At 42.5% G+C, this 27,223-nt stretch overlaps 1 protein-coding gene and 1 long non-coding RNA gene across 9 annotated transcripts in view; both read left to right on the top strand.

Annotated features, from left to right (window-relative positions):
- The window catches only part of FRMD3 (FERM domain containing 3), a 396,369-nt gene that overhangs the window by 138,036 nt on the left and 231,110 nt on the right, over positions 1-27,223 (top strand). Inside the window, exon 2 of one of the 8 annotated variants that reach the window (XM_081520382.1) lies at positions 1,170-1,385. The exons of the other annotated variants lie outside the window; for them this stretch is intronic. Coding sequence (XP_081376508.1) covers positions 1,311-1,385 — 75 coding nt within the window. The 5' untranslated portion in view covers positions 1,170-1,310. The remainder of the gene's footprint in view (positions 1-1,169; positions 1,386-27,223) is intronic. 8 annotated transcript variants of the gene reach the window in all.
- On the top strand, positions 12,162-18,083 carry LOC145520681 (uncharacterized). The gene is made up of 2 exons (XR_014064833.1): positions 12,162-14,293; positions 14,641-18,083. It is a non-coding gene; the product is annotated as an uncharacterized LOC145520681 (long non-coding RNA).

Below are 27,223 nucleotides of genomic sequence, written 5' to 3'. Positions count from 1 at the left end.
CAGCAGCTGCTTCATTCAGAGGTTTCCACCACTTAAATATAAATATCTCTGTTGGTAAATAGACATCCCACATATTTTCAGAGGTGACCTATTTCATTGTGGTCAGAAGTTTTGAACCAGGTGAGTGTGTCATGGCTCCTTTTCAGCCTTTTCTTATGGGAGAGGACCTGAGTACCAGTGCCTGTCCACTGACTCCTCTCTGCCTTTGGACCGAGCGGTGTGGACTCTGGAAGACCTGTCCATTCAGCCCTCAACATCCTGCTCTCATTCTTTGGAAACTGGTGTCCTGCCCATCCTCATTGATCTGCCACTATGTCCTCAGGCTCTTCTCTGTGAGTGATAGCTTGAAACAGTGAGAGGAACACGGTCACCTCCCAGGCATCCTAGCATAAGGCTGAACGTTTTGATGTAAGACAAGGAAACAGGGATGTGCAGGTTATTATCTGTTTTTCCAGTTGCTTGAAAGGTTGCAGGATGTTCTCATGGGCCCGGGAATTTCTTACTTGCTCAGAAAGTTTCAGTTTCTTGTTCTTGCTTCTTCTTACCAGTACTGGTCCCCACTTGGCCAGGAGGGCAGGCAGCCAGATTGGCTTCCTGCGTTGTCGAGTCTGTTCTGTGTGTACTTATGGAGCATGTTGATGAATGCTTGTTCATTCATCTTTTTTCCCTCAGTTTCCTCTTACTAGTCAAGAAGTGGAAGGTTGTCTACCCTGCCCCCTAATTATCATAGGATAGAGTTAGGTGTGAGCAGTTTTCTTCTAGCAGTTAAGCAGGGCCATTTAAGTCGTTTGCGTTTAATTCCGTTGTTGTTTTTGTTGTTAGTCGCTCAGTCATGTCTGACTCTTTCCGACTCCATGGACTGTAGCCCATCAGGCTCTTCTGTCCATGGGATTTTCCAGAAACAAGAATACTAGAGTGGGTTGCCTTTGCCTTCTCCAAGGGATCTTCCCAACCTAGGTATCGAACCCAAGTCTCCTGCACTACAGACAGATTATTTACCGTCTGAGCCACCAGGGAAGCATGTTCTGTTAGTAACAGTTAATTAATTTTAAAGACTTAGCAACTAAACAGATGAGAGGAAATATTCCATCTTGTTTAAGACTTGATCTTTCAGTCAGTTTTGTTGAAAGTGAGGGAAAAGTAGAATAACTCCAAAATGAAATCCACAGGTTATCTCCAACCTTCAAGTCACCCAGCCCTCAAATATTCATTTATTGCTCGTTGGCAACATGCAGAACACTATGTGAGATCTTGGACATCAAAAATTCATCTCATCAGATCTTCCAAATCAATTTGTGTGCTGTTTGTGAATGTGGACCCTCCTGGGATGTCAAAAGGAGCTCCTTCCTTGGGGCAAGGTGTGCTCTGTGCCGTCACCAAGTGAGGTGAGTTACATGTATTGTCATACTTAAATCTCAAAACATCCCCATGTGACTGATCTGGCGAAACTGAGGCTCAGAAGAGTTAGGGAGCTCATCTAAAGATATATGGGTCATGGCAGGGTCCGAACTGGAGCCCAGATCAACCCTGAGTCCACTGTGGGATCCCATTGTCCTTTTTCTTATGTGGCAGGATTGGATCCAGAACCTTCTTCCCTGGAGCTCTTCTAGATGTGCTCTGGGGAAAGAAAGACTTCTGTTGGAGCTTCAGGGCAGTTGGAATCAGGGGCTGTGTGTAGTAAGATCCTTTCCTTCATTAAAAATATCTTTTACATTTGCTGCATCAGTTTTTCCTGGAAAATTGGAGGTGGTTAAGAGCTCATAGATCCTCTTAGCCAGCTTTAATGGCTTCAGCACTCTGGACCAGCTGCATTTTATAAAGTACAGATGCCCAGTGCTGTCCCCAGAGGTCCCTGTCTTGGGAATGTCTGCTTTTGCAAAGCTCCACGGGATTCCAGCATACATACAAGTTTGAGAACCAGTGGACCTGCGGTGACTCATTCTGGCCCTTTAACTCATTACTGCTCATCCAGGCTTCCTCCCCACCCCTATCTTAGTTTTCTGAGACATCCCATGGGTGAGGAGGCATTGGGCACATGAGTTTTAATTATGTATGACTATGGAGGCTTTATCTGACAACCGCTGGTTTCTGATTTCCATCTCAGCTTTGAATTCAGTCATCTCTCTGACCCCCAATTTAACATCTTTTAAAGGATGCTCATGCTCTTATTTAATTCTGTGCATTTAGTAGGATGTTTGGGCATTTTATCTTTTCTTGACTTTTATTTTTAAAAATTTATTTATTTTTAACTGAACGATAGTTACTTGGAGTATTATGTTGGTTTCTGCCGTACACCAACATCAGTCAACCATAGATAATACATATGTCCCCTCCCTCTTGAACCTCCTTCCCACCTCCCATCCCATCCCACCCCACCCTTCTAGGTTATCACAGAGTACCTGCATCACACAGCAAATTTCCACTGGCTATCTGTTTTACATATTGTAACGTATATGTTCCGATGCTACTCTCCCAATTCGTCCCACCTTCTCCCTCCCACACTGTGTCCACAAGTCTGTTCTTTAGGTCTACGTTTCCTTTGCTGGGCATTTTATCTTTGTTAGTGACTTGGAGATGGTGAAATGATTAGGTTTTAAATTTCTCCTCCACAAGTAATAGCCTCATGAATAAGCTATGACTCCTTTCACTCACCAGGCGCTTCTGTACTGCCCTGCACTCTCTAACTTGCCTTTGCGATTTGGGGCTGTAGAAATTAAAATTCCTCATGGCATGGGGGATATCCTCAAGCCCTTTGACCTGTAGCTATACCATCTAGTGATGGTCCAAGGAACATGCTGGCTTTCTCAGAACTGGCGTTATCAGGGTGTAGTTTTGCTTGAATCTCTCCTGGGTTGATTTTGCCACAGTTGAGCTCTTTCAGAGCGACCTGAATAACAGTTAACCCTTGGTCGGTAACTGCTATGTACCAGCTGTGGAGATGAGATTCCATCCTTGGCTTGCTTTGGGTAAACCAGAGTTTTAGTCTTTGTCTGTGTCTTTCTCTGACTTGGGTGGCCTTTATTCATTCGCTTGGTAATGGGTTGTCTCCAACCAGTGTAATTCCTCGTTCCTGTTGACAGCTGTACCTTGTCAGATTTTAGTTGAACCTCCTTTGAGTGCCATCTACACAGTTGGACACTTTGGGGTGGCCTGCCTGAATTAGCTATAGCTAATTATAGCTAAGTATAGCTGCGTCTTAGCTCCTGGCATTTCCAGGGCTGGTGTCTTTTATCAGATTGGAGGTTGTGGGTATGTTCATGAGTGTCCTCAGGGCTCAGGGCAGGGTTCCAAGTCAAAGCCACAGTTGTCTTTCGGCTGCTTGGCTGCTGTCATGGGCTCAGAGGACCTTCCTGTCCCTCTCCACTCACCCCCAGGCCCTGTGTTGCCTGGGTGCCTGTTCCTCCCCGGGCCCCAAAGCAGGGGCAAAGGTCAGGAGACTGGGTGAGCAATTGTGTTTATCCTTTCTGTTAATTGCCCAAAAGTTTCTACAAACAAGTTTACTAATCTTGCTGTTGGACGGGGGGGGGGGTGGGAGCAGTTTGTTGTTATTCAGTTGCTAAGTTGTGTCTGACTCTTTGCGATCCCATGGGTAGCAGCACACCAGGCTTCCCTGTCCTTCACTGTCTCCCAGAGTTTGCTGAAACTCAGGTTCATTGAGTCGGTGATTCCATCCAACCATCTCATCCCCTGTTGCCCCTTCTCCTGCCCTCAATCTTTTCCAGCATCAAGGTCTTTTCCAATGAGTTGGGTCTTCTCATCAGGTGGCCATAATATTGGAGCTTTAGCTTCAACATATGTTTTTCCAGTAAAATTCAGGGTTAGTTTCCTTTAGGAATGACTGGTTTGATCTCCTTGCTGTCCAAGGAACTATCAGCAGTTTACCAAGCCTCAGATTTTCTGAGGAATCAAGGACAGTAGGGATTTGTGGAGTTCCCATGCAGTGGGAACTAGATCTAGCAGGACTTGACTTGTCTGGGCTCTGAATCTAAATGATTTCTCAAGGTTAGTGTAAAGAACAAACAAACTTACTCACTCTCGATGCTTGGGCCAACTCTGTTCACCTCACTGCACTTCTCTGGGTGGCATGTGCTTGCAGAATCATTTAGTTCAGGACTCTGCTACCTGAAATTCCTGGTTGGGTTACTTCTCTCTGTAAAGCAAGGATTCACTGAATGTAATTTGAGAATTTAGCTTCAGGTGGTTGTTAAGGTTTTTGGTGATATTCCTGGAAAAGACACATAAATAGAAATGACTTAAGTTCTATTTTCTCATGGAAATAAAGTTTATCAAGGGGCTATCTTGGATCTCTCTTTTAGCTTCTTCATTTGAAATAATTTCAAATGACTAAAAAATTTATAGTTCACTTTCTTATGGAAATGATCACAAAACTACATTTAATCAAAGGGCGTTAGCTCTAGGCAGTGTCATTTTAACATGGTGTCTAACAAGATGTATTACTGACAGTGAGGTCAGAAATAGATTTTTTTTGGCTGATGTCATTATTCTCAAAACAATTTTCTTTCTAATGGTAGCTGGCATTGAGATCCTGGCGTGACCCACACCCATTTGATGTTGTATGATAGAGAAACAATAAAACTTGCATCTTAACATCTAGCAAGACCTTGGATGATTAAAAGCATCTCATGTTTGTTAATACTTCAAAAAAATCAAACTGTTCTCTATGACAGAAATCAGTGGATAGGATTTTGGTGTCAGGGAAGTTTCTGTGAGTAAACAATGCAGTATTCAAACTGAGAAAGTCTCTGGTGGAGCCCATGAACTCTCTGGAGACATGAGTCAAGATGGCAGAATTCTGTAGAGTGCTGGCCAGTCACAGCGTAACCACTTCATCCTGTGTTGGTGAGGCTAAAGGAGGTTTGCCTGCACAGCTTTCAAAAGTACATGTCAGCTGGGATTTCCCTGGAGGTCCAGTGGTTAACACTCTGTGCTTCCACTGAGGGGACACAGGTTCAATGCCTCGTCAGAGATCTAAGTATGTATGGGGCAATTAAGATGGAATCAACTCAGGTAAACTTTGGTTAACATGGTGCGTACTGTGGATTGCTATGCAGTGTGGACGTTATTTTACTGGGAGAAATTAGGAGGAGATGTGAATTTCAAAAGGATCTCTTTTGGCGAGCTTATCACAGGTACCTTAGAAGAATCTTTTAGTTCTGCTTGCTTAATGGTCTTCTGAGAAATCAAGACAGAGCTGTCTGTTTTATTATTACTTTTCACTCAGAGCAAAATTTCTCCAAATCCCTGAGGTGGTAATAGTTTTGAAGATGGTTTGTTTCCTGACCAAACACAGATAACAGGTACTCAACCACTGGGTTTCCTGTCGAGGTCAAGATTGTGCTGTAATTCTTTCAAACTAGCCAGGCAACGTCTTTTGGTTTGGGTGACACCAGCCCATTTCTTCACCATTTATTTTTTTTTTTTTTTTTTATAAATTTATTTATTTTAGTTGGGGGCTAATTACTTTACAATATTGTAATAGTTTTTGCCATATCTTCACCATTTATGAAAGACATCTTTCTAGCACTAATGCTTTATTTAAGGATATCTTTATGGGAGATGGTTTAGTGTTTTACCAAAGGATTGACACATCGACATTCTTTTGCTTGTTTAAGAACCTGCTGGATATTAAGATGCAAGTCTTGAGAACACACTTGTGGTTACCAGTGGGGAAGGATGGTTGGAAGGGCTAATTAGGGAGTTTGGGATTGACATATACACACTGCTATATTTAAAATGGATAACCAACAGTAGGATAACCTACTGTATAGCACATGGAACTCTGCTCAATGTTATGCGGCAGCCTGGATGGGAGGGGAGGATGGGGGAGAATGGATACATGTATATTATGGCTGAGTCCTTTTGCTGTCTGTCAGAAACTATCACAACATTGTTAATCAGCTATACTCCAATATAAAATGAAAAGTTTAAAAAAGATGGAAGTCTTATGATGTCTCTATTAAACCTAAGCACAGTTACTGATTAGCTGGGAGGGGGAAGGTTAGGTGGAAACTTGCCTGTCAGCAATGGGAATGTGATTTTTCTAGTCCCCCTTGTTTACTTCAGTAGTACCAGCATCTTTTGGGGATGGTCCAGATTGGATTCTTCCATTTCAAACCTTCTGACGAAAACTCACTAACTCCGTCGGGTTTACTGAACATTTGGACATTTTGTAGTTAATCTTCCCTCTATGTTTGTGAGTGTGTAGCAAGTGTTAGTATTATTCTGGGTTGCTCACAGGGAATTTGAGTTGAAGTTCAACACACCAGAGATGTGTTTTGAAATGACACACCTCTAGATACTGTTTCAAGCTCTTCCATATTTGCTCATACCAGTTGGCACCCATTTCCTTTGCAATCTTTCTATGAACTGGGTTACCTAGAAAGGTTTGACTCTCAGTGGCCTCGTGGGGTGTGGCATCTGTTTAGGTAAATGCTCAGCACACAGGGTATAAATCTGCTCTTTTCCCTGATGAACAAGCAGATCCCTTTCTCAGAAACATGCTGCAGACAAATATGCAGCACAGGCCCAGAACTTTGGACCTGGGAGGATCACAGAACTCAGCCTCATAGCCTTTCTGTGTCGGGTGAGAATTTACAACAAGGATTTTGCCAGTTTGTTAGGGGCTGAATTGAGTCCTAAAATCCATGTGTTGAAGCCCTCAGAATGTGACTGTATTTGGAGATAGAACCTTTAAAGAGGTGGACATAAGGTAAAATAAGGTCATGTGGTGAGCCCTAGTCCAATAGACTGGTGTCCTTATAAGGAATGGAGGTTAAGTCATGTGCAGCAGTGTTGATGGACCTACAGTCTGTCATGCAGGGTGAAGTAACTCAGAAAGAGGAATACAAATGTCATATATTAACGCATATATATGGAATCTGGAAAATAGTAGATGAACCTGTTTTCAGGGCAAGAATAGAGACCCAGACATAGAGAACAGATGTGTGGATACAGACAGGGAAGGAGAGGGTGGGACAAATTGAAAGAGTAGCATTGATATATATACGCTACCATGTGTAAAATGGTATAAAGAAAGATGGGTTTCCCTGCTGGTTCAGCGATAAAGAATACGCCTGCAATGCAGGAACCACAGGAGATGTGGGTTTGATCCCTAGGTTGGAAAGATCCCTTGGAGGAGGGCATGGCAACCTATTCCAGTATTCTTGCCTGGAGAATCTCATGGACAGAGGAGCCTGGCAGGCTATAGTCCATAGAGTTGCAAAGAGTTGGACCTGACTGAATCAACTGAGCACATGTGTAAAATAGCTAGTGGGAAGCTGCTCTACAGCACAAGGAGCTCAGCTCGGTGCTCTGTGATGACCCAGACGGGTGGGATAGAGGTGGGAGGGAGAGAGGTTCAAGAGGGAGTGGATATATGTATACTTATAGTTGATTCACTTTGTTGTACAACAGAAACTAACGCCACATTGTAATGCAATTATGCTCCAATAAAAAATAATAAAAAAAACAAGTTAAGACACAGATACATACAAAGGGAAGACCATGTGAGGATACAGGGAGAAACTGGCTATCTGCAAGCCAAGGAGAGAGGCCTCAGAAGAAACCAACCCTACCGACATCTTTACCTCAGACTTCCAGTCTCCAGAGCTGTGAGACGATAAATGTCTGCTGTGTAAGCCACTTAGTCTGTGGTGTTTTGTCACGGTGCCCCTGGCCACTCAATATACACCCTGCTAGGCAGTCTTTGTTGCCAGAAGGAAAGCAAAGTATCTTTTGGAGATATTTGGCTCAAACCAGAATACAAATTCTTAAAGAAATAAATTGCTGAAAAAAAACAAACCCACCTCTCCTGGTAGTGATAACTTCATAGACAGGACCTCTGCTCTCCTCAGGGGGCCCTCAGGAATCACAGAAAAGCCCACCAATGTCCAGACTGACCAACAGGGTCTCAGCAGTTCTGCTTGTCCACTTATGTTTTGTTCCCTTTTATTTGCCCCCAGGACTGGGTGCTCACAGTCCTCAATGTTACAGAATGTTGAGGACCTGGGTTGCTGCCTGAGGCGCAGCAGTTGGTTTTTGCAAATGAGATGAGGCACTTCCAAGTGGAAACCATTTCTTATAGAAAGCCCCAGAATGGTCTAAACAGATGAGCCCTTTTTAAGGCATTTCATGATTTATCTTCAGAGTGTCTTTGAGAATTTTGTTGTTGGTCAGTTTAAAGTGCATGATTAAGACTTTTTCTTATTAAATAAAAATTTACAAATGAGTTGAATACCAGTATAATTGATTTGCTAGAAAATAGGCCTTATTTTCTAGTACTTTATTCCCCACCATATGCTGGATTTTAAAGGTGAGAGAGAATTTCAGTTTAATCAAGGTAGCTGGCTGCCAGGGGAAGCATGTTGACAGGTTCCATTGTTAGGCCTTTTATGATATTATTGTAAATGTTTGTTTCTGTGACTTATGTGCAGATTTCCCCTTTCCAAAGAGTTTTGTTTCAGCACACAGAGGACTATTTTTACAGAACACTGGAAAAATGAAAAACAAAAGAAAAAGTCAACCAGAAAGGCCTGGAATTTTCCTATAATCTGGAGGATGATTTGTGGGGTATCTGCATTAGGGAAGGAAGAAAGAAGGAAGGAAGCAAGGGGAGACTGGAGTTTGGGGAAGAACCTGGAACAGGAGTCAGGATGCTCAGTTGTGAACGCGCTGTGCATTCCCAGGCATGTTCATTACCTGTTTCCCATCTGTCCCATCTTCATCATCCCCTATCAGCTCACAAGGTTGTTGGTGAGATTGAAAGGAAAGAGTGTGAAAATAAAGAATAGAGTGCCAGTTGAGTTTAATAAGAGTCTCTAGGAGTCAGTGATCCTAGAGAACCTTGTTAATCTTTGATCAATTTTATTGTCCGTGTGGGAGAGAGCTTCTCAGAGGGGCTGAAAACCTACAACATGGGAACAAGGTGTCAATCAGAAAGAGCTATTCATGGTTAAACTGCCTCTGACACAGATGAGTCCTGAGAGGCCTTTGGTCAGGCCTTGACGTGCTGGGAAGCTTGAGCCTACTTTCTGAGAGCCTTTTCTCCAGGAAATGCTGACCAAGAAGATCCCAGACCTCTTGGGGGAGTGAGTGCATTTAATCTCAGGGTGGGGAGGTGTGACCGGTGAGATCTCCTACCCATCATCATCTGATGTGAGAGAGCAAGTGCCCCACTGGGAGAGATGCTGATTCCTGAACCAGCAGGTGGGACTGAGGCTTTGGGCTTATATCTGGAGACAGCTGGGGGTTACCAGGTGGTGTAGTGGTAAGTAGGAGATGCAAGAGACGCAGGTTTGATCCTTGGGTCAGGAAGGTCCCTTGGAGTAGGAAATGGCAACCCACTCCAGTATCGTGCCTGAAAAATTCTGTGGACAAAGGAGGCTGGCGGGCTGTACAGCCCATGGGGTCACAAAGAGTCGGACACGACTGAGTGATTGAGCACACAGCATACACACGCACACTGGAGGCAACTGCCTGGTCCTTTGAGAACCCAGAAAATGATGGCTGGATAATACTATGGTCTCTGATCAGAACAATCATTCTTTGCCAGCCTTGATGAAGAAGTTCCTGAATAATTCACGAGGATTGACGACCTTCAGCAATAACAATGGGAATGGCTCAGTCTGAAGTTCAGAGGGTGCTGGCTGCTCCTGGCAAGTGTCACATGTATTATTCTATAGTTCTCAAGCTCAGAAGTCTGAAATGGATCTCACTGGGCAAAATATCAAGGTGTCAGTAGAGCTATGTTTCTTCTGAAGGCTTTAGGGGATAATGTTTCCTTGCCGTTTCCAGCTTCTGGAAGTCTCCTGCACTCCTTGGCTTCTGGTTCCTTATACCGTCTTCAAAGCCAACATCTTCAAGTATTTCTCTGAATATCTTTGCCTATTTCCACATCTATGGCCCCTGTGATAATGTTGGGTTCACCAGGATAATCCAGGCACCTCTCAAGGTCAGCTGATTAACAACCTTACTTCCACCTGCAACATTAATTCGCCTTTGTCCTATAACCTCACATATCCATGATTTCTGGGGAAAATGACATGGACATCTTTTGGGAGCAGTTACTCTGCCTGCCGTACCCCATCAACACTGTTGTCACTCATATGGTAATTGCCTCTCACTTTGCTTCTCCTATAGACTCCTAGAGCTCAGAGTTTGTTTCTTGCTGCCTTTCCAGCAATTTGTACAGACATTTCAAACTGGAAGCTTTGAGATGATGGTGTGATCTGTGCAGTGTTATGAATAGATTTAAATTGTTTACCAACATTTAAAAATTAGACTTTTCATGAAAACTGTGAGTCCTTTTTTGTGAAAAGCGTGAAACGTGGCAGCACTGAGCATGTGGCACAAGGGGATGTCTTGGTGGCCTCTGTGTCTTGGGGAAGCCCTGGGGCAGAAGTGAGGATGAGATGTTGTCAGCATAACAATGAGCTGGAGCCTGGGTCGAGCTAGGTTGAAATGAGGGGTGAGGCTGAGAGCATGTGAGTCAGGGCACCAGATGTGTCTGCTCGTAGAAAGTTGGAAATGTTCCAGTTGGGGATCAGGGTTCAGGGGGCTCAGGATTAGGAGACAGGGGGTGAACAAGCAGACAGGCTGAACTCACCGATAGAATGTCAAAGTCCAGGGCCAATTGGCCAGAACTTTGAGGAGTGTGTGGGTTAATGGCCGTGAACACTCTTAAATGATGAATAAATGGAGTCTGTCGATTCTCCTAAGACTCAACTTCAATTTTCCTCTTCTAGCCTCCTGGATTACATCACACGACCTTTTGCTATTGCTGTTTACCTGAGTAAGGTCAACTGCCAGGAGTTTAACTTTTCCTTCTGTTCACTCTGTTGGGTGGGTGCCAGCTAATGAACAGTGAAATTACCTGATGGCAGGTGGCAGAAAGCTAGCCGAGTATAACCAAATGTCTATAATGATAAACATTTATTAAATGAAAGAATAATTACTTCATAAATGTAAACTGACCATATTTTTTCCTATTGTAGGTCTTCAGTTTGTTTCCTTAGATTTTTTTCTGCTACCAAGTTCCTTGTTTCATCTAGCATTTTCTTTGCCTGTAGAATTTCTGTATTTGATAAAGCTTGCCATTATGACTGTATAAATTTTTTCCAGATTTATTGAGATATGATTAACATACCTCAACTGTGTGAGTTTAAGGTGTACAATGTAATGCTTTGATACACATATATATTGTGAAATGTTTACCACAGTAAAGTTAGTTAATGCCTCTATCACTTCACATAATTACCCTTTTGTTGTTTTTATTATGGAGAGAACATTAAAGCTCTATTCTCATAGTAACTTTCAAGGGTACAATATAGTATTGTTAGCTATAGTCACCATGCTGTACATAAGACGCCCAGACCTTACTCATCACTGGAGGTTTATACCCTTTACCCACATCTGCCCATTTCCTCCACCTCCTGTAGCCCTTGGCAGCCCCCATTCTACTTTATGTTTCTGAGTTTGCTGTTTTTAGATTTCACATAAAAGTGAGGTTGTATGATATTTGTCTTTGTCTGACTTATTTCACTTAGCATAATGCCCTCAAGGCCATGACTGCATCTTGATTTTGAATATTTTCTGCTAACTTTTCCATTTTTCTGGATTTGAAGTTAATTCAGTGTAGTTTTTTTGTTTCCTTAATCCCCTTGCCTTTTATTTCTGTGAATTGTGCCCCTCCTGGAAGTCCTCAGGACTCATCATCCCATCACAGGCTTGGCAATTGATGGCTTGGGAATCCATTTGGTGGAATCTGTCTGTTTGGCTTTATGGCAGCTGTGTGTACAGCTATGATATAACTAGTACCTCTGTAAGGGTCTTGAGCTGAGTGAGTTCCATGTCCTCATAGAATTTATCGATTCCAGATTTCAGAATGCATTTCTCATCCCCCTCAGATAGAAAGGGGTATGTGATACAATAGACATTCCTGTCAGTTGACTCCTTGGACAGGTCCCAGGGTTTGTAATACCCTTACTTATTGCACATAGAAATCTCTGTTCTTTGGTTTCAGTTGTTACTGACCCCCAAGCTGTAGCCATACATCCAGCAAACGCATGTCAAAATGAAGGGAAGTGAAGGCCTCTTTACCCAACCACTCTTAGAAAAGCCACTCATCATCCATTAATCATAATATCAGGAGTATTTTTTCATCTGGGAGGGACCTCAAGGAAAAATCCACTTCAGTGGATTTATTTTCAGTAGTCTAATAGATGAGGAGCTGGAGGTCACAGGGGTCAAGTGATTGGGCTAGGTTCACTCAGTGAACCACTGGCCTAGACCTGTCTCATTCAGAACCCAGGTGACCTAACTCTGTTGCTGATCTGAAGGATGGGAATTCATGGGGTCAGTGAGAGTGTGTGGGACATGTGAAGAACCACTTTGTTTTACCCTCAGTTTGGCCTCCATCTGTTTTTTACTGGTTAAGTGCAGGAAAGTCAGGTAGCATAAAGCAGACTCCCATGTATAGTACTGATATTTCTGAGTAGTTGAACTTAGGCGGGTGTTGGGTGGTGTTCTCTCTACAAGTTTTTATAAGGCCTTTACCTGTGTCAACATTATGAATTAGTTTATTAGAAAAGATTCGGCAATGTTGTAATTAGGTATTTGTCTTTATTGCTCGCATGAACCTAATATATCCCTTTATAGAGTAGTGTCATGCCTTGAGTTTTATAGCTTGTATTTTCTGTTAACAAATTCAGAGTGTTTCATTCATTAGCCTTCTTGTATCCCTTAGCTTGTATTAGGTTGTACTTTTTCCTATTGAAACAGAATTTAAAAATTTTTTAAAACATTCAGAAATGACTATTTCAGTGAGATACTATTTATCACTTAGCTCAGTGAATACACACAATACATTGTATTGGCAAAGAGGCAGTGAAGAAAGATGCTCTTATACCTCTCTGGTGGGAATTAAATTGTATAACCCTTTGGAGGACTCTTTTGTAACCCTAATCAAAATATTAAGTATATATGTGTGTATATAATATATGTATATAATACCCACTCTTTGACTCAGCATTCATTCTAGGAATGTGTTATGGACATTCTTAAGCATTCTGAAATTGCATGTATTTGGGGGCATTCAGAGCAATACAGTTTGCTTCAGAGGATTTGAAACTACCTCTCCATCTATGGGAGAGAATCTAAATCAAACATGGTACATCTATCTATACAGGGGATGCAATAGTTAAAAATTATGAGGTAGTATATACAGATATTAAATCATTATTGTACACCTGAGACTAATACAATGTTCTGTGTCAGTTTTGCCTCAATTAAAAAAAAGAATGCAGCAGCTCCATATACACTAATATGGAAAGATCTCTAAGATAAACCATTAGATGAAAACAGCAAGGTGTCAGCATTTGTACTAAAAGAGGCAGATAACATATACATGATTGCTTATTTATGTGTGGAATCTCTGAGCATATGCATAAGGAATAATATTGGTGATAGCTCAGTTGGTAAAGAATCCGCCTGCAATGCAAGAGACCCTGGTTCGATTCCTAGTTTGGGAAGATCCCCTGGAGAAGGGACAGGCTACCCACTCCAGTATTCTTGGGCTTCCCTTGTGGCTCACCTGGTAAAGAATCTGCCTGCAGTGCGGGAGACCTGGGTTCAATCCCTGGGTTGGGAAGATCCCCTGGAGAAGGGAAAGGCTACCCACTCTAGTATTCTGGCCTAGAGAATTCCATGGACCATATAGTCCATGGGGTCGCAAAGAGTTGGACACAACTGAGCGACTTTCACTTTCACATATGGGAATGGCCACAGGGTGGCCGGGGTCAAGGGCAGGAAGAGGCTTGCTTTTCACTGTAAACCCTTTTGTATATTTTGTACCATTCAAAAATCTTAATTTAAAGTTTATTTTGGGAAGGAAAAAAGACATGTAAGTAATTTCCAATATGCCCATTCAAAGCTTTTAATGATTATGGAATACACTGAACTCTTCCTACTATTCTTACTGTGAACTGTATGCTATGGGTATGAACATATGTAGTCATGTGTAACATTTAAATTTATATTCCTTTATATGTGACTTGGGTGGTGACTAAAAAAAATTTATTTTTCTATCTGAAAGCTTAGTTAGAAATTTCTACTGTCAGATAGTTACTTATCTCAAGTTAAAAATATCTTTTTAAAACACACTTATACATATGCAATTCTAAAATATGTCAAGTCACATAACTGCTTAGGGAGACATGAATGTATAGTAAAAGTATGATGAAATGTACACACATCCTAAACACTAATTCTGTGATCAGTGGAGAGGGAAAATATGGGGTAGAATTCAGGAGGGATGGGTGCATGCTTGTTCATTACATTTAAAAAATATCTTCTTGTATATTTCAAACATGCATAATAATTTAAAAAATTAATATGTGTTTCTAACTGCTGAGAAATTATAGTCAGGCTTCTGTGAAATCATAAGATACAGAAACAGTGTGGGCATAGATGACCTTTATTTTCCTTGCTTTCTGTTGTATTACATCAGTACCTAGAACAGAGCCTGGCAGAAGGTAGGCCCTAAAAATATTTGTAAAAATGAATAAACAAGCATTAAAGCCCTCTGAGGTGAAGTGGTGGGTGATGGGTTGTGTGATCTTCCAGTGTATCATCTTTGTCATGGGAACCCAGGAACAAACGTGGATGGAACTGACAATGCCTACCACCATTTGGATAGGTAGGAAGAAAAGAACCTTGAGAATTTCTCAGTAATGGCAACTAAAGATGACATAGAGAGAGGTGATTGGGTATATAATAAAATCCATTTGCCACATTGACATTTTAGGAATCAGTGAACTAAAATGGACTAAAATGGGTGAACTTAACTCAGATGACCATTATATCTGCTACTGTGGGCAAGAATCCCTTAGAGGAATGGAGTAGCCATCATAGTCAACAAGAGAGTCCAAAATGCAGTACTTGGATGCAATCTCAAAAACAACAAAATGATCCCTGTTGGTTTCCAAGGCAAACCATTCAATATCATAGTAATCCAAGTCTATGCCCCAACCAATAATGGTGAAGAAGTTGAAGTTGATTGATTCTATGAAGACCTACAAGACCTTCGAGAACTAACCCAAAAAAGATGTCCTTTTCATTATAGGGGACTGGAATGAAAAAGTAGGAAGTCAAGAAATACCTGGAATAACAGGCAAATTTGGCTTGGAGTACAGAAGGAAGCAGGGAGCAAAGGCTAATAGAGTTTTGCCAAGAGAACTCACTGGTCATAGGAAACACCCTCTTCCAACAACACAAGAGAAGACTCTAGATATGGACATCACCAGATGGTCAATACCAAAATCAGATTGGTTTATTCTTTGCAGCCAAAGATGGAGAAGCTCTATACAGTGAGCAAAAACAAGACTGGGAGCTGACTGTGGCTCAGATCATGAACTCCTTATTGCCAACTTCAGACTTACATTGAAGAAAGTAGGGAAAACCACTAGACCATTCAGGTGTGACCTAAATCAAATCCCCTACAATTATACAGTGGAAGTGAGAAATAGATTCAAGGGATTAGATCTGATAGACAGAGTGCCTGAAGAACTATGGACTGAGGTTCATGACATTGTACAGGAGGCAATGATCAAGACCATCCCCAAGGAAAAGAAATACAAAAAAGGCAAAATGGCTGTCTGAGGAGGCCTTACAAATGGCTGTGAAAAGAAGAGAAGCAAAAGGCAAAGGAGAAAAGGAAAGACATACCCATTTGAATGCAGAGTTCCAAAGAATAACAAGGAGAGATAAGAAAGCCTTCCTCAGTGATCAGTGCAAAGAAATAGAGGAAAACAATAGAATGGGAAAGACTAGAGATCTCTTCAAGAATATTAGAGATACCAAGGGAACATTTCATGCAAAGATGGGCACAATAAAGGACAGAAATGGCAAGGACCTAATAGAAGCAGAAGATATTAAGAAGAGGTGGCAACAATACACAGAAGAACTATACAAAAGAATCTTCATGACCCAGATAATCACGATGGTGTGATCACTCACCTAGAACCAGACATCCTGGAATGTGAAGTCAAGTGGGCCTTAGGAAGCATCACTATGAACAAAGCTAGTGGAGGTGATGGAATTCCAGTTGAGCTATTTCAAGTCCTAAAAGATGACGCTGTGAAAGTACTGCACTCAATATGCCAGCAAATATGGAAAACTCAGCAGTGGCCACAAGACTGGAAAAGGTCAGTTTTCATTCCAGTCCCAAAGAAAGGCAATGCCAAAGAATGCTCAAATTACCGCACAATTGCACTGATCTCACACGCTAGCAAAGTAATGCTCAAAATTCTCCAAGCCAGGCTTCAAAAGTACATGAACCATGAACTTCCAGATGTTCAAGCTGGATTTAGAAAAGGCAGAGGAACCAGAGATCAAATTGCCAACATCCACTGGATCATTGAAAAAGCAAGAGAGTTCCAGAAAAACATCTATTTCTGCTTTATTGACTATGCCAAAGCCTTTGACTGTGTGGATCACAACAAACTGGAAAATTCTTAAAGAGTTGGGAATACCAGACCACCTGATCTGCCTCCTGAGAAATCTGAATGCAGGTCAAGAAGCAACACTTAGAACTGGAACAACAGACTGGTTCCAAATAGGAAAAGGAGTACGTCAAGGCTGTATATTGTCACCCTGCTTATTTAACTTATATGCAGAGTACATCATGAGAGACACTGGGCTGGATGAAGCACAAGCTGGAATCAAGCTTGCCAGGAGGAATATCAATAACCTCAGATATGCAGATAATACCACCCTTATGGCAGAAAGTGAAGAAGAACTAAAGAGCCTCTCAATGAAAATGACAGAGGAGAGTGAAAAAGTTGGCTTAAAACTCAACATTCAGAAAACTAAGATCATGGCATCTGGTCCCATCACTTCATGGCAAATAAATGGGGAAACAGTGACAGACTTTATTTTGGGGGGCTCCAAAATCACTGCAGATGGTGATTGCAGCCATAAAATTGAAAGATGCTTACTCCTTGGAAGAAAAGCTATGACCAACCTAGACAGCATATTAAGAAGCAGAGACATTACTTTGCCAACAAAGGTCCATCTAGTCAAGGCTATGATTTTTCCAGTAGTCATGTATGAATGTGAGAGTTGGACTATAAAGAAAAGTGAGTGCCGAAGAATTGATGCTTTTGAACTGTGGTGTTGGAGAAGACTCTTGAGAGTCCCTTGGACTGCAAGGAGATCCAACCAGTCCCTCCTGAAGGAAATCAGTCCTGAATATTCATTGGAAGGACTGATGCTGAAGCTGAAACTCCAATATTTTGGCTACCTGATGCAAAGAACTGACTCATTGGAAAAGACCCTGATACTGGGAAAGATTGAAGGTGGGAGGAGAAGGGGACAACAGAGGATGAGATGGTTGGATGGCATCACTGACTCAATGGACATGAGTTTGAATATGCTCTGGGAGTTCGTGATGGACAGGGACACCTGGCGTACTGCAGTCTATGGGGTCACAAATAGTTGGACATGAATGAGCGACTGAACTGAACTGATCCTGTACTCCAGAGTACATTGCTTGAAAAAGATCTCTTTATGGTTCTTAGTAAGACTTTATTTTCTCTCATTGTGTCACACTCAATGATCCTCTTTTAAATATTTGATTAAGATAGCTATTGTGGGTGTAACACTTGAGTTCCTCTTAGCAATATCGTGACTGTCATGTAATTCTGCCCAGAGCAGGAGCCAGGTCGTATGGGAGTGACTGGCATTTACTGTTGCCCACTGTCAGTGGTAGGATAACCTTTCCTTCTTTGGGTAGCCGTCGGTCGTTTGGTTCACATATTTGTTTAATATTTAGAGATAGGATGAAAAAAGTATGGGAAAATAATAAACATTACAATAATACATTACTATTACAATAATATAATAACTACAAAAGTGTTAATATATGGAGACAATAAATGAATAATATGCTATTTTTGCTAATTACCCCACCATATGTAGCCCACTAGAGCAGTGATGTCCAATTAAAGTCTGACGTGAACCCCATATTTAATTTAAAACTTTCTGGTAGCCACATTAAAAAATAAAAAGACATGAAATTAATTTTAATTATATATTTTATTTAACCTAATGTGAAATATTTACCTCAGAGGCTTAAGTGGTAAAGAATCCTCCTGCAGTGTAGGAGATGCAGGAGATGCGGGTTCAATCCCTGGGTTGGGAAGATCCCCTGGAGGAAGGCATGGCAATCCACTCCAGTATTCTTGCTTGGAGAATCCCATGGACAGAGGAGCCTGGCGGGCTACAGTCCACGGGTTGCAAAGAGTTGGACACAATTGAAGCAACTAAGTATGCACACACGAAATATTTTCTTTTCAGTACATAATCAATATTAAATATTAATGAGGTTTTATATTCTCTTGTAGCAACTCTTGAAAATCCTATGTGTATCTTACATCTCCAGTAGGGTGCTAAAATTTCATCAGAAATACCTGATCTGTATTTAGTGTTTATAGAATTTACAGTTGAAAAGATAGATTCACATACTCAGGTTGTTCCATAAATACTTAAAATTTTTTTCTAGTAACCAAATCAGACACTCATTTTAAAATTAAAATTAAATAAAATGAAATATTTAGTTTCTCAGTCTCGCTAGTCACATTTCAGTGCAGAGCTAGAATTTATTCATAAATTTCTACAATAGATTTTTTCTCCCCTTGATTCCAAGAATCTGTCAGTGTGATTTTGAGAGTATAATAAAGGTTAGACATATTCTTACTCTTGAGTAGATTAGAAACTAATAAAGCAGATGTAATGTATTGTTTTGGGTTAAATTAGTTTTCTGAGTGAGTCTTATAGCTGTTTTGACAAATCTCATTCCAAGAAGTCAGATTTAAGATCTGAGATTTAAGGTAAGTAAAATGCTGGATGATATTTAAAAATTTTTTTTAAAATTTTATATTGGAGTACAGTTGATTAGCAAAGTTGTCTTAATTTCATATGTACAGCAGAGTGATTCAGTTATGCATATACATGTATCTATCCTTTTTAATTTTTTTCCCCATTTAGGTTATTACAGAATATTGAGCAAAGTTCCCTGTGCTATATAGTAGGTCCTTGTTGGTTATTCATTTAAAATGTAGTAGTGTGTACATGTCAGTCCCAAACTCCCTAACTACCCCTTCCCCTGACTCTTTCCCCTCTGGGGGGTGGGGGGAATAAATTCATTCTCTAAGTCTGTGAGTCTGTTTCTGTTTTTGTAAATTTTGATATGTTCTTTTACATGTATACTCAAGCTCAGGTCAAGAGATCCAAGTAGCTCTTAGCCTAAGAAGTGATATCTAACTTTCTAGTTTTTAGAGAAGAAGATGATACATTTAGGGACAAAAGAAAGATCTTCTCACAGATAATCAAACTGAATTTCAAAAAACATGGAAAATATAAATTCATTGTTTAAATGAATCTCAAGAATTAGCTAACAAGGGAATGACTAATTTAACTACTAGTATAGTAAACTAGTAGAATTGAAACCAAGCAGGACCCTATGGGGCCTTCTCCAGGGACAGATCCACTTCTCAAACCTGTGCTCCCCTTGCCTCTTGTTTGGGGGAAAAAAAAAAAAAGCTTTAGCTTCCTGTGCCTTTCCTGAATTCTGAAGAGCAAGAGGAGTGAGAAAATGCAGAGACAAAGAAAAACAGTCAAGCAAGACAAAATAATAATAGCTTAGCCATAAAACTAAGTCAAGGACCTTTAGTTCCTCTTCAAGGGCTATAGAGAATATCCTGAGCTGAGCCACAGCCTTGAGTTGTTCTGCAGATACTAAAACCCCACCAGCTGGAAGAAGTTAACTGCATGCTAACCACTGGCATGTAGACCTCAGAGCAGTTGTAACAAGGTTGATGACTGAGATTCTAGGAACATCACCCTGTTAACCTCCCCATCAACCAATTGGAGGATCATGCATGAGCTGATGACAGACCCTGTGACCCTCTCCCTCATGCTGTTTTTAAAAACCTTTCCCCGAAAGCCATGGGAAGTTCAGGTCTTTTCAACATCAGCTGCCTGTTCTCCTTGCCTGGCTCCAACACTGGGCACCTTGCAATAAACGTCGTACTTTCCTTTGAAACAACCCAATGTCAGTAAATTGGCTTTGCTGTGTGTCAGGTGAATGGACCCAAGTTTTGTTTAGTAACAGAATTTGAAATTGAGCACACCTATTTTGAGTATAGATTTTATTACAGACTTTCGACACCTCCCATGTCATGTAGGAGACTATTGATATAGTCTGCTGCACCAGAGGTGAGAGTTACTAGAAGAGGCTGTTGGAGGAAGGTCACAGTTACTGTTTCCCACTGTTTCCATGGCTGCTGGAAAGTTCTAAGAACCCAGAGGATGGGGTCTTAGGGCCTCCTGTCTCCCTGCTGATTTCTTGTTATCTTGAACCAAGTCCTGGGGCTTGAGATTTTCATAGAAAATAGAATTAATTCTTCCCCTTACACTCACAAACCACCAAGAATTCACCAGGGATCCTTGAAATAATTGTTAATAATGTACAGGCACCCTGACTGGCACTTTTATCTGTCAAAATGAGGGGCAGAGCAGGGACCAGATCTGATTTGAGTGCTATTTTGTGGACTGGATCCTGTGGACGAGTCATTTTCAGGAGAGAAATGGCTGTCTCGTCTCACCTCATCTCTGCTACTTCACTCTCGCACGTAGTTAAACCTTCAACCTGATTGCACAGCCTGTTCTGTAAGAAGCTAGTATGGGTGCTTCCAAGAAAAGTCAGCCTGTCTGTCAGGCACCCGCTCTGTCTAGCTGGCAGCTGCCCTCACGCACAGTGGTTCTGTCTCCCTGCAGGGTTTCAGAGACAATCACCGGGGGAAGTAGTTATTGTTCCCTGTTCAAATAGAGACATAGCAGGGATCCCCAGTATTCACATGTGTGCGTGTGCAAGTGTGCATTGGGGCAGTGGAATATTTTCTTCTAATGCTCGTAAAAGAAGTTCAAAAACTATCTTTTCTGAAAAACACATGCGTATTCTGGGAATATGGAAACCTACTAAGAACAATATAACCTCTCTTAATCCCCTCCCTCAAGATAATCACTGAGGTAGCCTGTGTTTCCAGTGTTTTAAAACAGTCCTTTACAAAGATTTCCACTGATTTTGTTTGAAAGGATAGGGTACATTTTTTTCCATCATAAAAACTAGCAAACAAATGGCTTACAGCTTATAGCATGTGTGCTCTAGAGTGGAGGATAATTTTGCAGTGGACTACTTATGCCTCTGGGCTTCTGTACAAATCATATTTTGTGTGTAAAGTGTTAGTTGCTCAGTTGTATTCTGGCTCTTTGCAACCCCATGGACTGTAGCACGCCGGGCTCCTCTGTCCATGGAATTCTCTAGGCAAGAATACTGGAGTGGGTAGCATTCCCTTTTCCAGAGAATCCTCCTGACCCAGGGATCAAACCCAGGTCTGCTGCATTGCAGGCAGATTCTTTACCGTCCGAGCCACCAGGAAAGCCATACTTCATGTGTGGGTACTTATTAAATGAGCATTCATTAAAGTCTCATTTCTTATACTTTATCCCTGTGAGGAGATCTCGCTCCCTGCTCCTCCAATTTGAAATAGTATCTTGTTTACACCGCTTCCACTTTGAATTATCTTGCCAGTGCAAAAGCATTCACATGTCCAGGTTACTGGCTCTGGTGCTTGAGTTCCAGTGTGGTATTTTTCTAGAGATGCAGTTTCCTAATGATTTTGTTTCTCCTGCCCAGGAAGATGGGCAGGCAGTCTCTGCAGCAGTAGCCACGGCTGATCAACATCCAGCCCAGTGGCCACCAAGACCCTGGGTCTACATGTCCCCAGGGTCTCAGCCCTCCCCTCCCTCTTCCGAGGGAGCTGAGGGTCTTTGTTCCAGGCTGCCACATGGAAACCCTGCTGTTCTGAAGAGGAGGAGAGAGAAGGCTGATGAGATGCATTTTGCCCATAACTGCCTTTTGGGCAATGGTCTTGGAAGAAAACACAAAAAACAAATGCAGAAACTGAGAGTGACAGTTGGGATCTCATTAGCGTAGTGGCTGTCACAATATATCCAGCAAAGAGGCAGTGGGCATGTGGCCGACTGTGTCTTAGGAGCCAAAACAGCACGTGTGTGTATGTGCATGTGTGCATGTGTATGCATGTGTATGTGGTTTTGTGTGTGTGTGCGTGCATGCACCTGTGTGCCTGGAGGTGGCTCAGGCTTTGCTATGTAGTTACTTGCTTCAGCTTTAAAAGAAAAGTGTCAGTTGTATTGCATCAGGCTTGGTTATTTTTTCTTTATAGGTGCATCTGTGAATATCTTTAAATTTTAGCTTGGGCTGTTTAGAAGGGCATTCACTGTGAAGAATAAACCTACTATGGCTTTGCTTTTGTTTTTTAACTTGTGGCTTGAAATGCATACAGCAGATGCCTCAAGTGCAGTATCTTAAGCCAACAGCCTAGATCAAGGTGAGGGTATTTTAGTTGAACCCTAGATCTAGTTCAGAGGGTATTCTGAACTCTGGAGGGTACAGGTCCTGACTTGGTCATTTTAAGAATAAATTGTTTCTAGTCACAGTGAACCACTGCTCTCCTTCCCTGCCAGTCCAGTTCCCAATTCCTGAATCTTCCTGTAAAGCTGTTGGATGAAACCTTTCACTTAGTTGTGATTTCCAACCAACCAGAGTGATTCTAGTGCTGAGATATGTCTGCATCTGTTTTCACTTCAGATGAAGCTGAGTTTGGTAAACAGTGCACAGGGTTTTGGAGATCAGAGGGGCACAAATGGGGGGATCTTGTTGCCTGAAGATTTCTGGAGTGGGAGCCCGAGTTCTGCGTTCTGCAGTCAGCTCTGTTGTGCTGGCAGGGATCCTCACTGTGTTTGGGCTTGATGTCTGAAGTCCTACTCTACAATTTGATGGCAGTATGATTCCAGTGGAAATATGGCCTTTCATGTAAAAAAGGATAAGCCCCATAACCCTAGAATTCAGCCAGGAAACTTCCATGATCTGGGGACGTGACCAGATGTCCCTCTTCTAAAAGACACTTTACAGCTGTTCACTGGCCTCATTCTGTCTTCCTGAAGGCAGTGGACAGGCCTCTCAAGAGGCTGAATGGAATTTTATAAAGCCATGCACTGGTTGTGTGTTTGTCTTTTTATTTTTTAATGTTTAAAATATTTGGCTAGGTTTTCAAAACCTCAAAATGTAGCTAATAATATTCCTTTCTCCAAGGGTCTGTGGCTGGTTGGCAACTTGTCCTGGTTTGGTGTGCTACCTTGTTGTTCCCTGCCAGTAGCCTCTGAGAACATCTGATGAGACCCCGAGCATATCCTCTCAGGAAATGCAGTCCCTCCCCCCCGATTTCCCTACTGTCAGCAGCAGTTCAGAAAGCCTTCCGCTTGTGAACACAATCATGTTTCAGATGAGTAAGACCCCAAAGCCTGTTTGGCTACATCGTTGCTGTGAGCTGAGCAAGAGGGCAGGCTGCAGGAGACCCAGGAGTCTCTAAGGAAGGCTGGATCTGCTCTCTGGATGTTTTCTGCCTTTGCTTCTCCCAGCTGTACCAATGGAGCTACAAGAAATCCCAAAAACAAACTGCTGGTCACTGCTACCAAGACCGTTGGGAATTTGTGGAGACTGGGTGCTTTCAAGGTTTGGATAGCCTCAGTCAACTTAACCAAAGCAAAGTAGAAGCTTGAAAATCAGATCCCATTTCTAGCACTTTTTTTTTTTTTACCTCCAAGAAAAGGATTTTTTTCCCTAAGGAAAGGATTAGAAAGTGGCTCATGTGCCTTAATTTACCTGGGTAACTGTTTCTATTGTGAGGTTCAGTGGAGCTTTGGAGACTGAGCTGATGCTGACTTGCTGTTTGCACTGGCCACCCTCAAAGGCTGAGGAGCCACCTCCTTTTCCTCCCTCCCTTCTCAAGGCTGCTATGTGCCTGGTGCCACCTGAGGACTTAGGGCTGCTCTTCTGGGGTTGGCTCTGCTGCCAGGGAATGTACAGTAATGTTTGTGGACATGCTGTCTGTGGCAGGGTCTGGGATGGGCTGGATGAACTGTTGCTCTTTTCTGACAGGACTGGGCCTCTGCCTGCTGTTTGCTCTGATTCTTGGACAGGGGTCACAAACTCAGATGCCTACAGGACCAGGCAGGTAGCATAAATTGCAAATTGGCCTGGGGCAAGACAGTAGGGAGTAGAAGGAGACTGTGGCAGAGATGGTCATGTCTCTCATCAGATGACAGTATTTATTTTTAGGTAAGTGATAGAGTATCTCCTGGAGACGTGTAGTGGGGGCATATCTGTAGGAAGACGAGAAAGGTGTGAAGGCTGTAGGGGAAGTAACATTGAAACTTGACTTTTATACATACTCAATAACCAATTTTTCAGTATTCAAACTTAAAAAAAAACCACTCACATCTGCAGGTATTTAATGCTCATAGAAACCCTGTGAAAGAGGTCTCTTATATCCAGTTTTTAACTGAAGAAATGTGGGCACAGTGATGAGAAGCCATTGGTTTGGGGTTACTCAGGCAAGACAGAGTAGCGTTAGGACTTGACACCCTGACCTCCATCTTCCGGTCCAGAGGCTCTTGCCCTGCCCCAGTGTTGCTGGGTTGGTGGCCTCTGTGGCTCTCTGGTTTCCTCTGTCACTGTTGATTGTCCTTTGCCCTCCCTGGGGTCTGTCTACCTCCTCTGGACTGACTGACTGACTTCCTGATCCAGGCTGTCATCCACACTCCCTGCTGATGCTGATGGCAGATCCCATCTGCTCCCATGGTGGGTCTTGCCTCAGCCATCATGGCGCCTTGGGCCTGTATTCATCCAGCCTGACCTGGTCCCACAGTCCCATTGCTGGTTGGGGCTGTTTGGGTTTAGATCCTTCTCTGCTTGATGTGGGTATTAGCTCGGCCTGAGTGTGGACCTCAGCCCATAGACCATGACTTCAGGACCACCAGGCCCACCCTGCAGGGGCCCCAGTGGAGGAGAGGGCAGCTGTCTCACTCTCATTTCATTAGAACTGTGATCTGCCAGCTGTGGGGAGGGCCGTGTGTGTGGAGAAGGGGCAGTTTGCTGTTCAGGGTTGTCTTTTCCTTCTCTTTTGCATATTCTTGATTATAAATAAATGAGAACATTTGGAATCCAGTAAATTTAACATGTCCTCCTCAAGTGCCCCAGAAATGCTTTCCTGTACACGGGGTAAATGCAGAACAATCAGTGGAAAGTACAAGAAAAGGACTTTTCTACTTGGCATGTGTTTTCTTGGGTGTGGATGTCAGCTACAGCAGAGGGAGATTTTTATTTTCAAGCATGGGTTTTAGTTTCACTCAGAAATCTGTATTTCGGGTTACCTAAGAGTGGACTGCATGGAGTGGAGCCATTGGGCTTCTGGCAGGGGTTTGGGAATGGATCACATGAGAGCAGATTGCACACCTTGGGGCCTCCTGTTCCAGGGTTCCTGCTCTCTGTTCCACGGGCACCACAGGGTTACATTTTCTGCTGGAAGCGACCTGTACTCTTATCTCCCCTCTGTTGTAAATGAGTTGTGTGCCCTTGGACAAGTTAATAACTTCTCTGAGCCACAGTTCTCATATTTACATCATAAGGAGAATAATGAAAACTTACAGGGTTGTTTTGAAGATTGCTGTTGTTGCTTAGTTGCCAAGTTATGTCTGACTGTTTTGTGACCCCATGGACTGTGGCCCACCAGGTCCTTCTGTCCATGGGATTTCCCAGACAAGAAAACTGGTGTGGGTGTCATTTCCTTCTCCAGGAAATTGTCCCGACCCAGGGATCAAACCCATGTCTCCAGTATTGCAGGTGGTCTCCGCCATTGCAGGCAGATTCTTCACCTGCTGAGCTACCAGGGAAGCCCATTTTGAAGATTCAGTTCAGTTCAGTTCAGTCGCTTAGTCATGTCCGACTCTTTGCAACCCCATGAACCGCAGCATGCCAGGCCTCCCTGTCCATCACCAACTCCTGGAGTCCACCCAAACCCATGTCCATTGAGTCAGTGATGCCATCCAACCATCCCATCCTCTGTCATCCCCTTCTCCTCCTGCCCTCAGTCTTTCCCAGCATCACGGTCTTTTCAAGTGAGTCAGCTCTTCCCATCAGGTGGCCAAAGTATTGGAGTTTCAGCTTCAGCATCATTCCTTCCAACGAATATTCAGGACTGATTTCCTTTAGGATAGACTGGTTGGATCTTCTTGCAGTTCAAGGGACTCTCAAGAGTCCTCTCCAACACCACAGTTCAAAAGCACCAATTCTTTGGTGCTCAGCTTTCTTTATAGTCCAACTCTCACATCCATACATGACTACTGAAAAAACCATAGCCTTGACTAGACGGGCCTTTGTTGACAAAGTAATGTCTCCACTTTTAAATATGCTGTCTAGGTTGGTCATAACTTTCCTTCCAAGGAGTAAGTGTCTTTTAATTTCATGGCTGCAGTCACCATCAGCAGTGATTTTGGAGCCCCCCAAAATAAAGTCTGACACTGTTTCCCCATCTATTTGCCATGAAGTGATGGGACCGGATGCCATGATCTTAGTTTTCTGAATGTTGAGCTTTAGCCATCTTTTTCACTCTCCTCTTTCACTTTCATCAAGAGGCTCTTTAGTTCTTCTTCACTTTCTGCCATAAGGGTGGCGTCATCTGCATATCTGAGGTTACTGATATTTCTCCCAGCAATCCTGATTCCAGCTTGTGCTTCCTCCAGCCCAGCGTTTCTCATGATGTACTCTGCATATAAGTTCAATAAGCAGGGTGACAATATACAGCCTTGATGTACTCCTTTTCCTATTTGGAACCAGTCTGTTGTTCCATGTGAAGTTCTAAGCGTTGCTTCCTGACCTGCATACATGTTTCTCAAGAGGCAGGTCAGGTAGTCTGGTATTCCCATTTCTTTCAGAATTTTCCGCAGTTTAGATGAGATTAAATCTATAAAGCATTCCTTGTCAATCCTGTCATGCTCTTTTAAGCACAAGCTACTGTAAACATCAAGGTCTTCAGACTTTCAGGGTTGTGTTTGGATATTTGTACCAAGTCATGAAATAGGTGAGTGACTCTCAGCTCCTTCTACTCCCTCTCTCACGTATCAAGAAGCCCTGTAGTCTGTGAGCTTGCCTGTCCCAGAAAAGCAATTCCCCAACCATACAAATGTTCCTGGTCCCCAGACATTCCTCATATCTTTCATCAAATTC

Source organism: Giraffa tippelskirchi, chromosome 1, assembly GCF_054371585.1.
Source record: "Giraffa tippelskirchi isolate mGirTip1 chromosome 1, T2T-mGirTip1v1.2.pri, whole genome shotgun sequence".
NCBI classification, from domain to species: domain Eukaryota; kingdom Metazoa; phylum Chordata; class Mammalia; order Artiodactyla; family Giraffidae; genus Giraffa; species Giraffa tippelskirchi.
The sequence above is the reverse complement of the archived record's forward strand: the minus strand, read 5'-3'. Positions and strand labels throughout refer to the sequence as shown.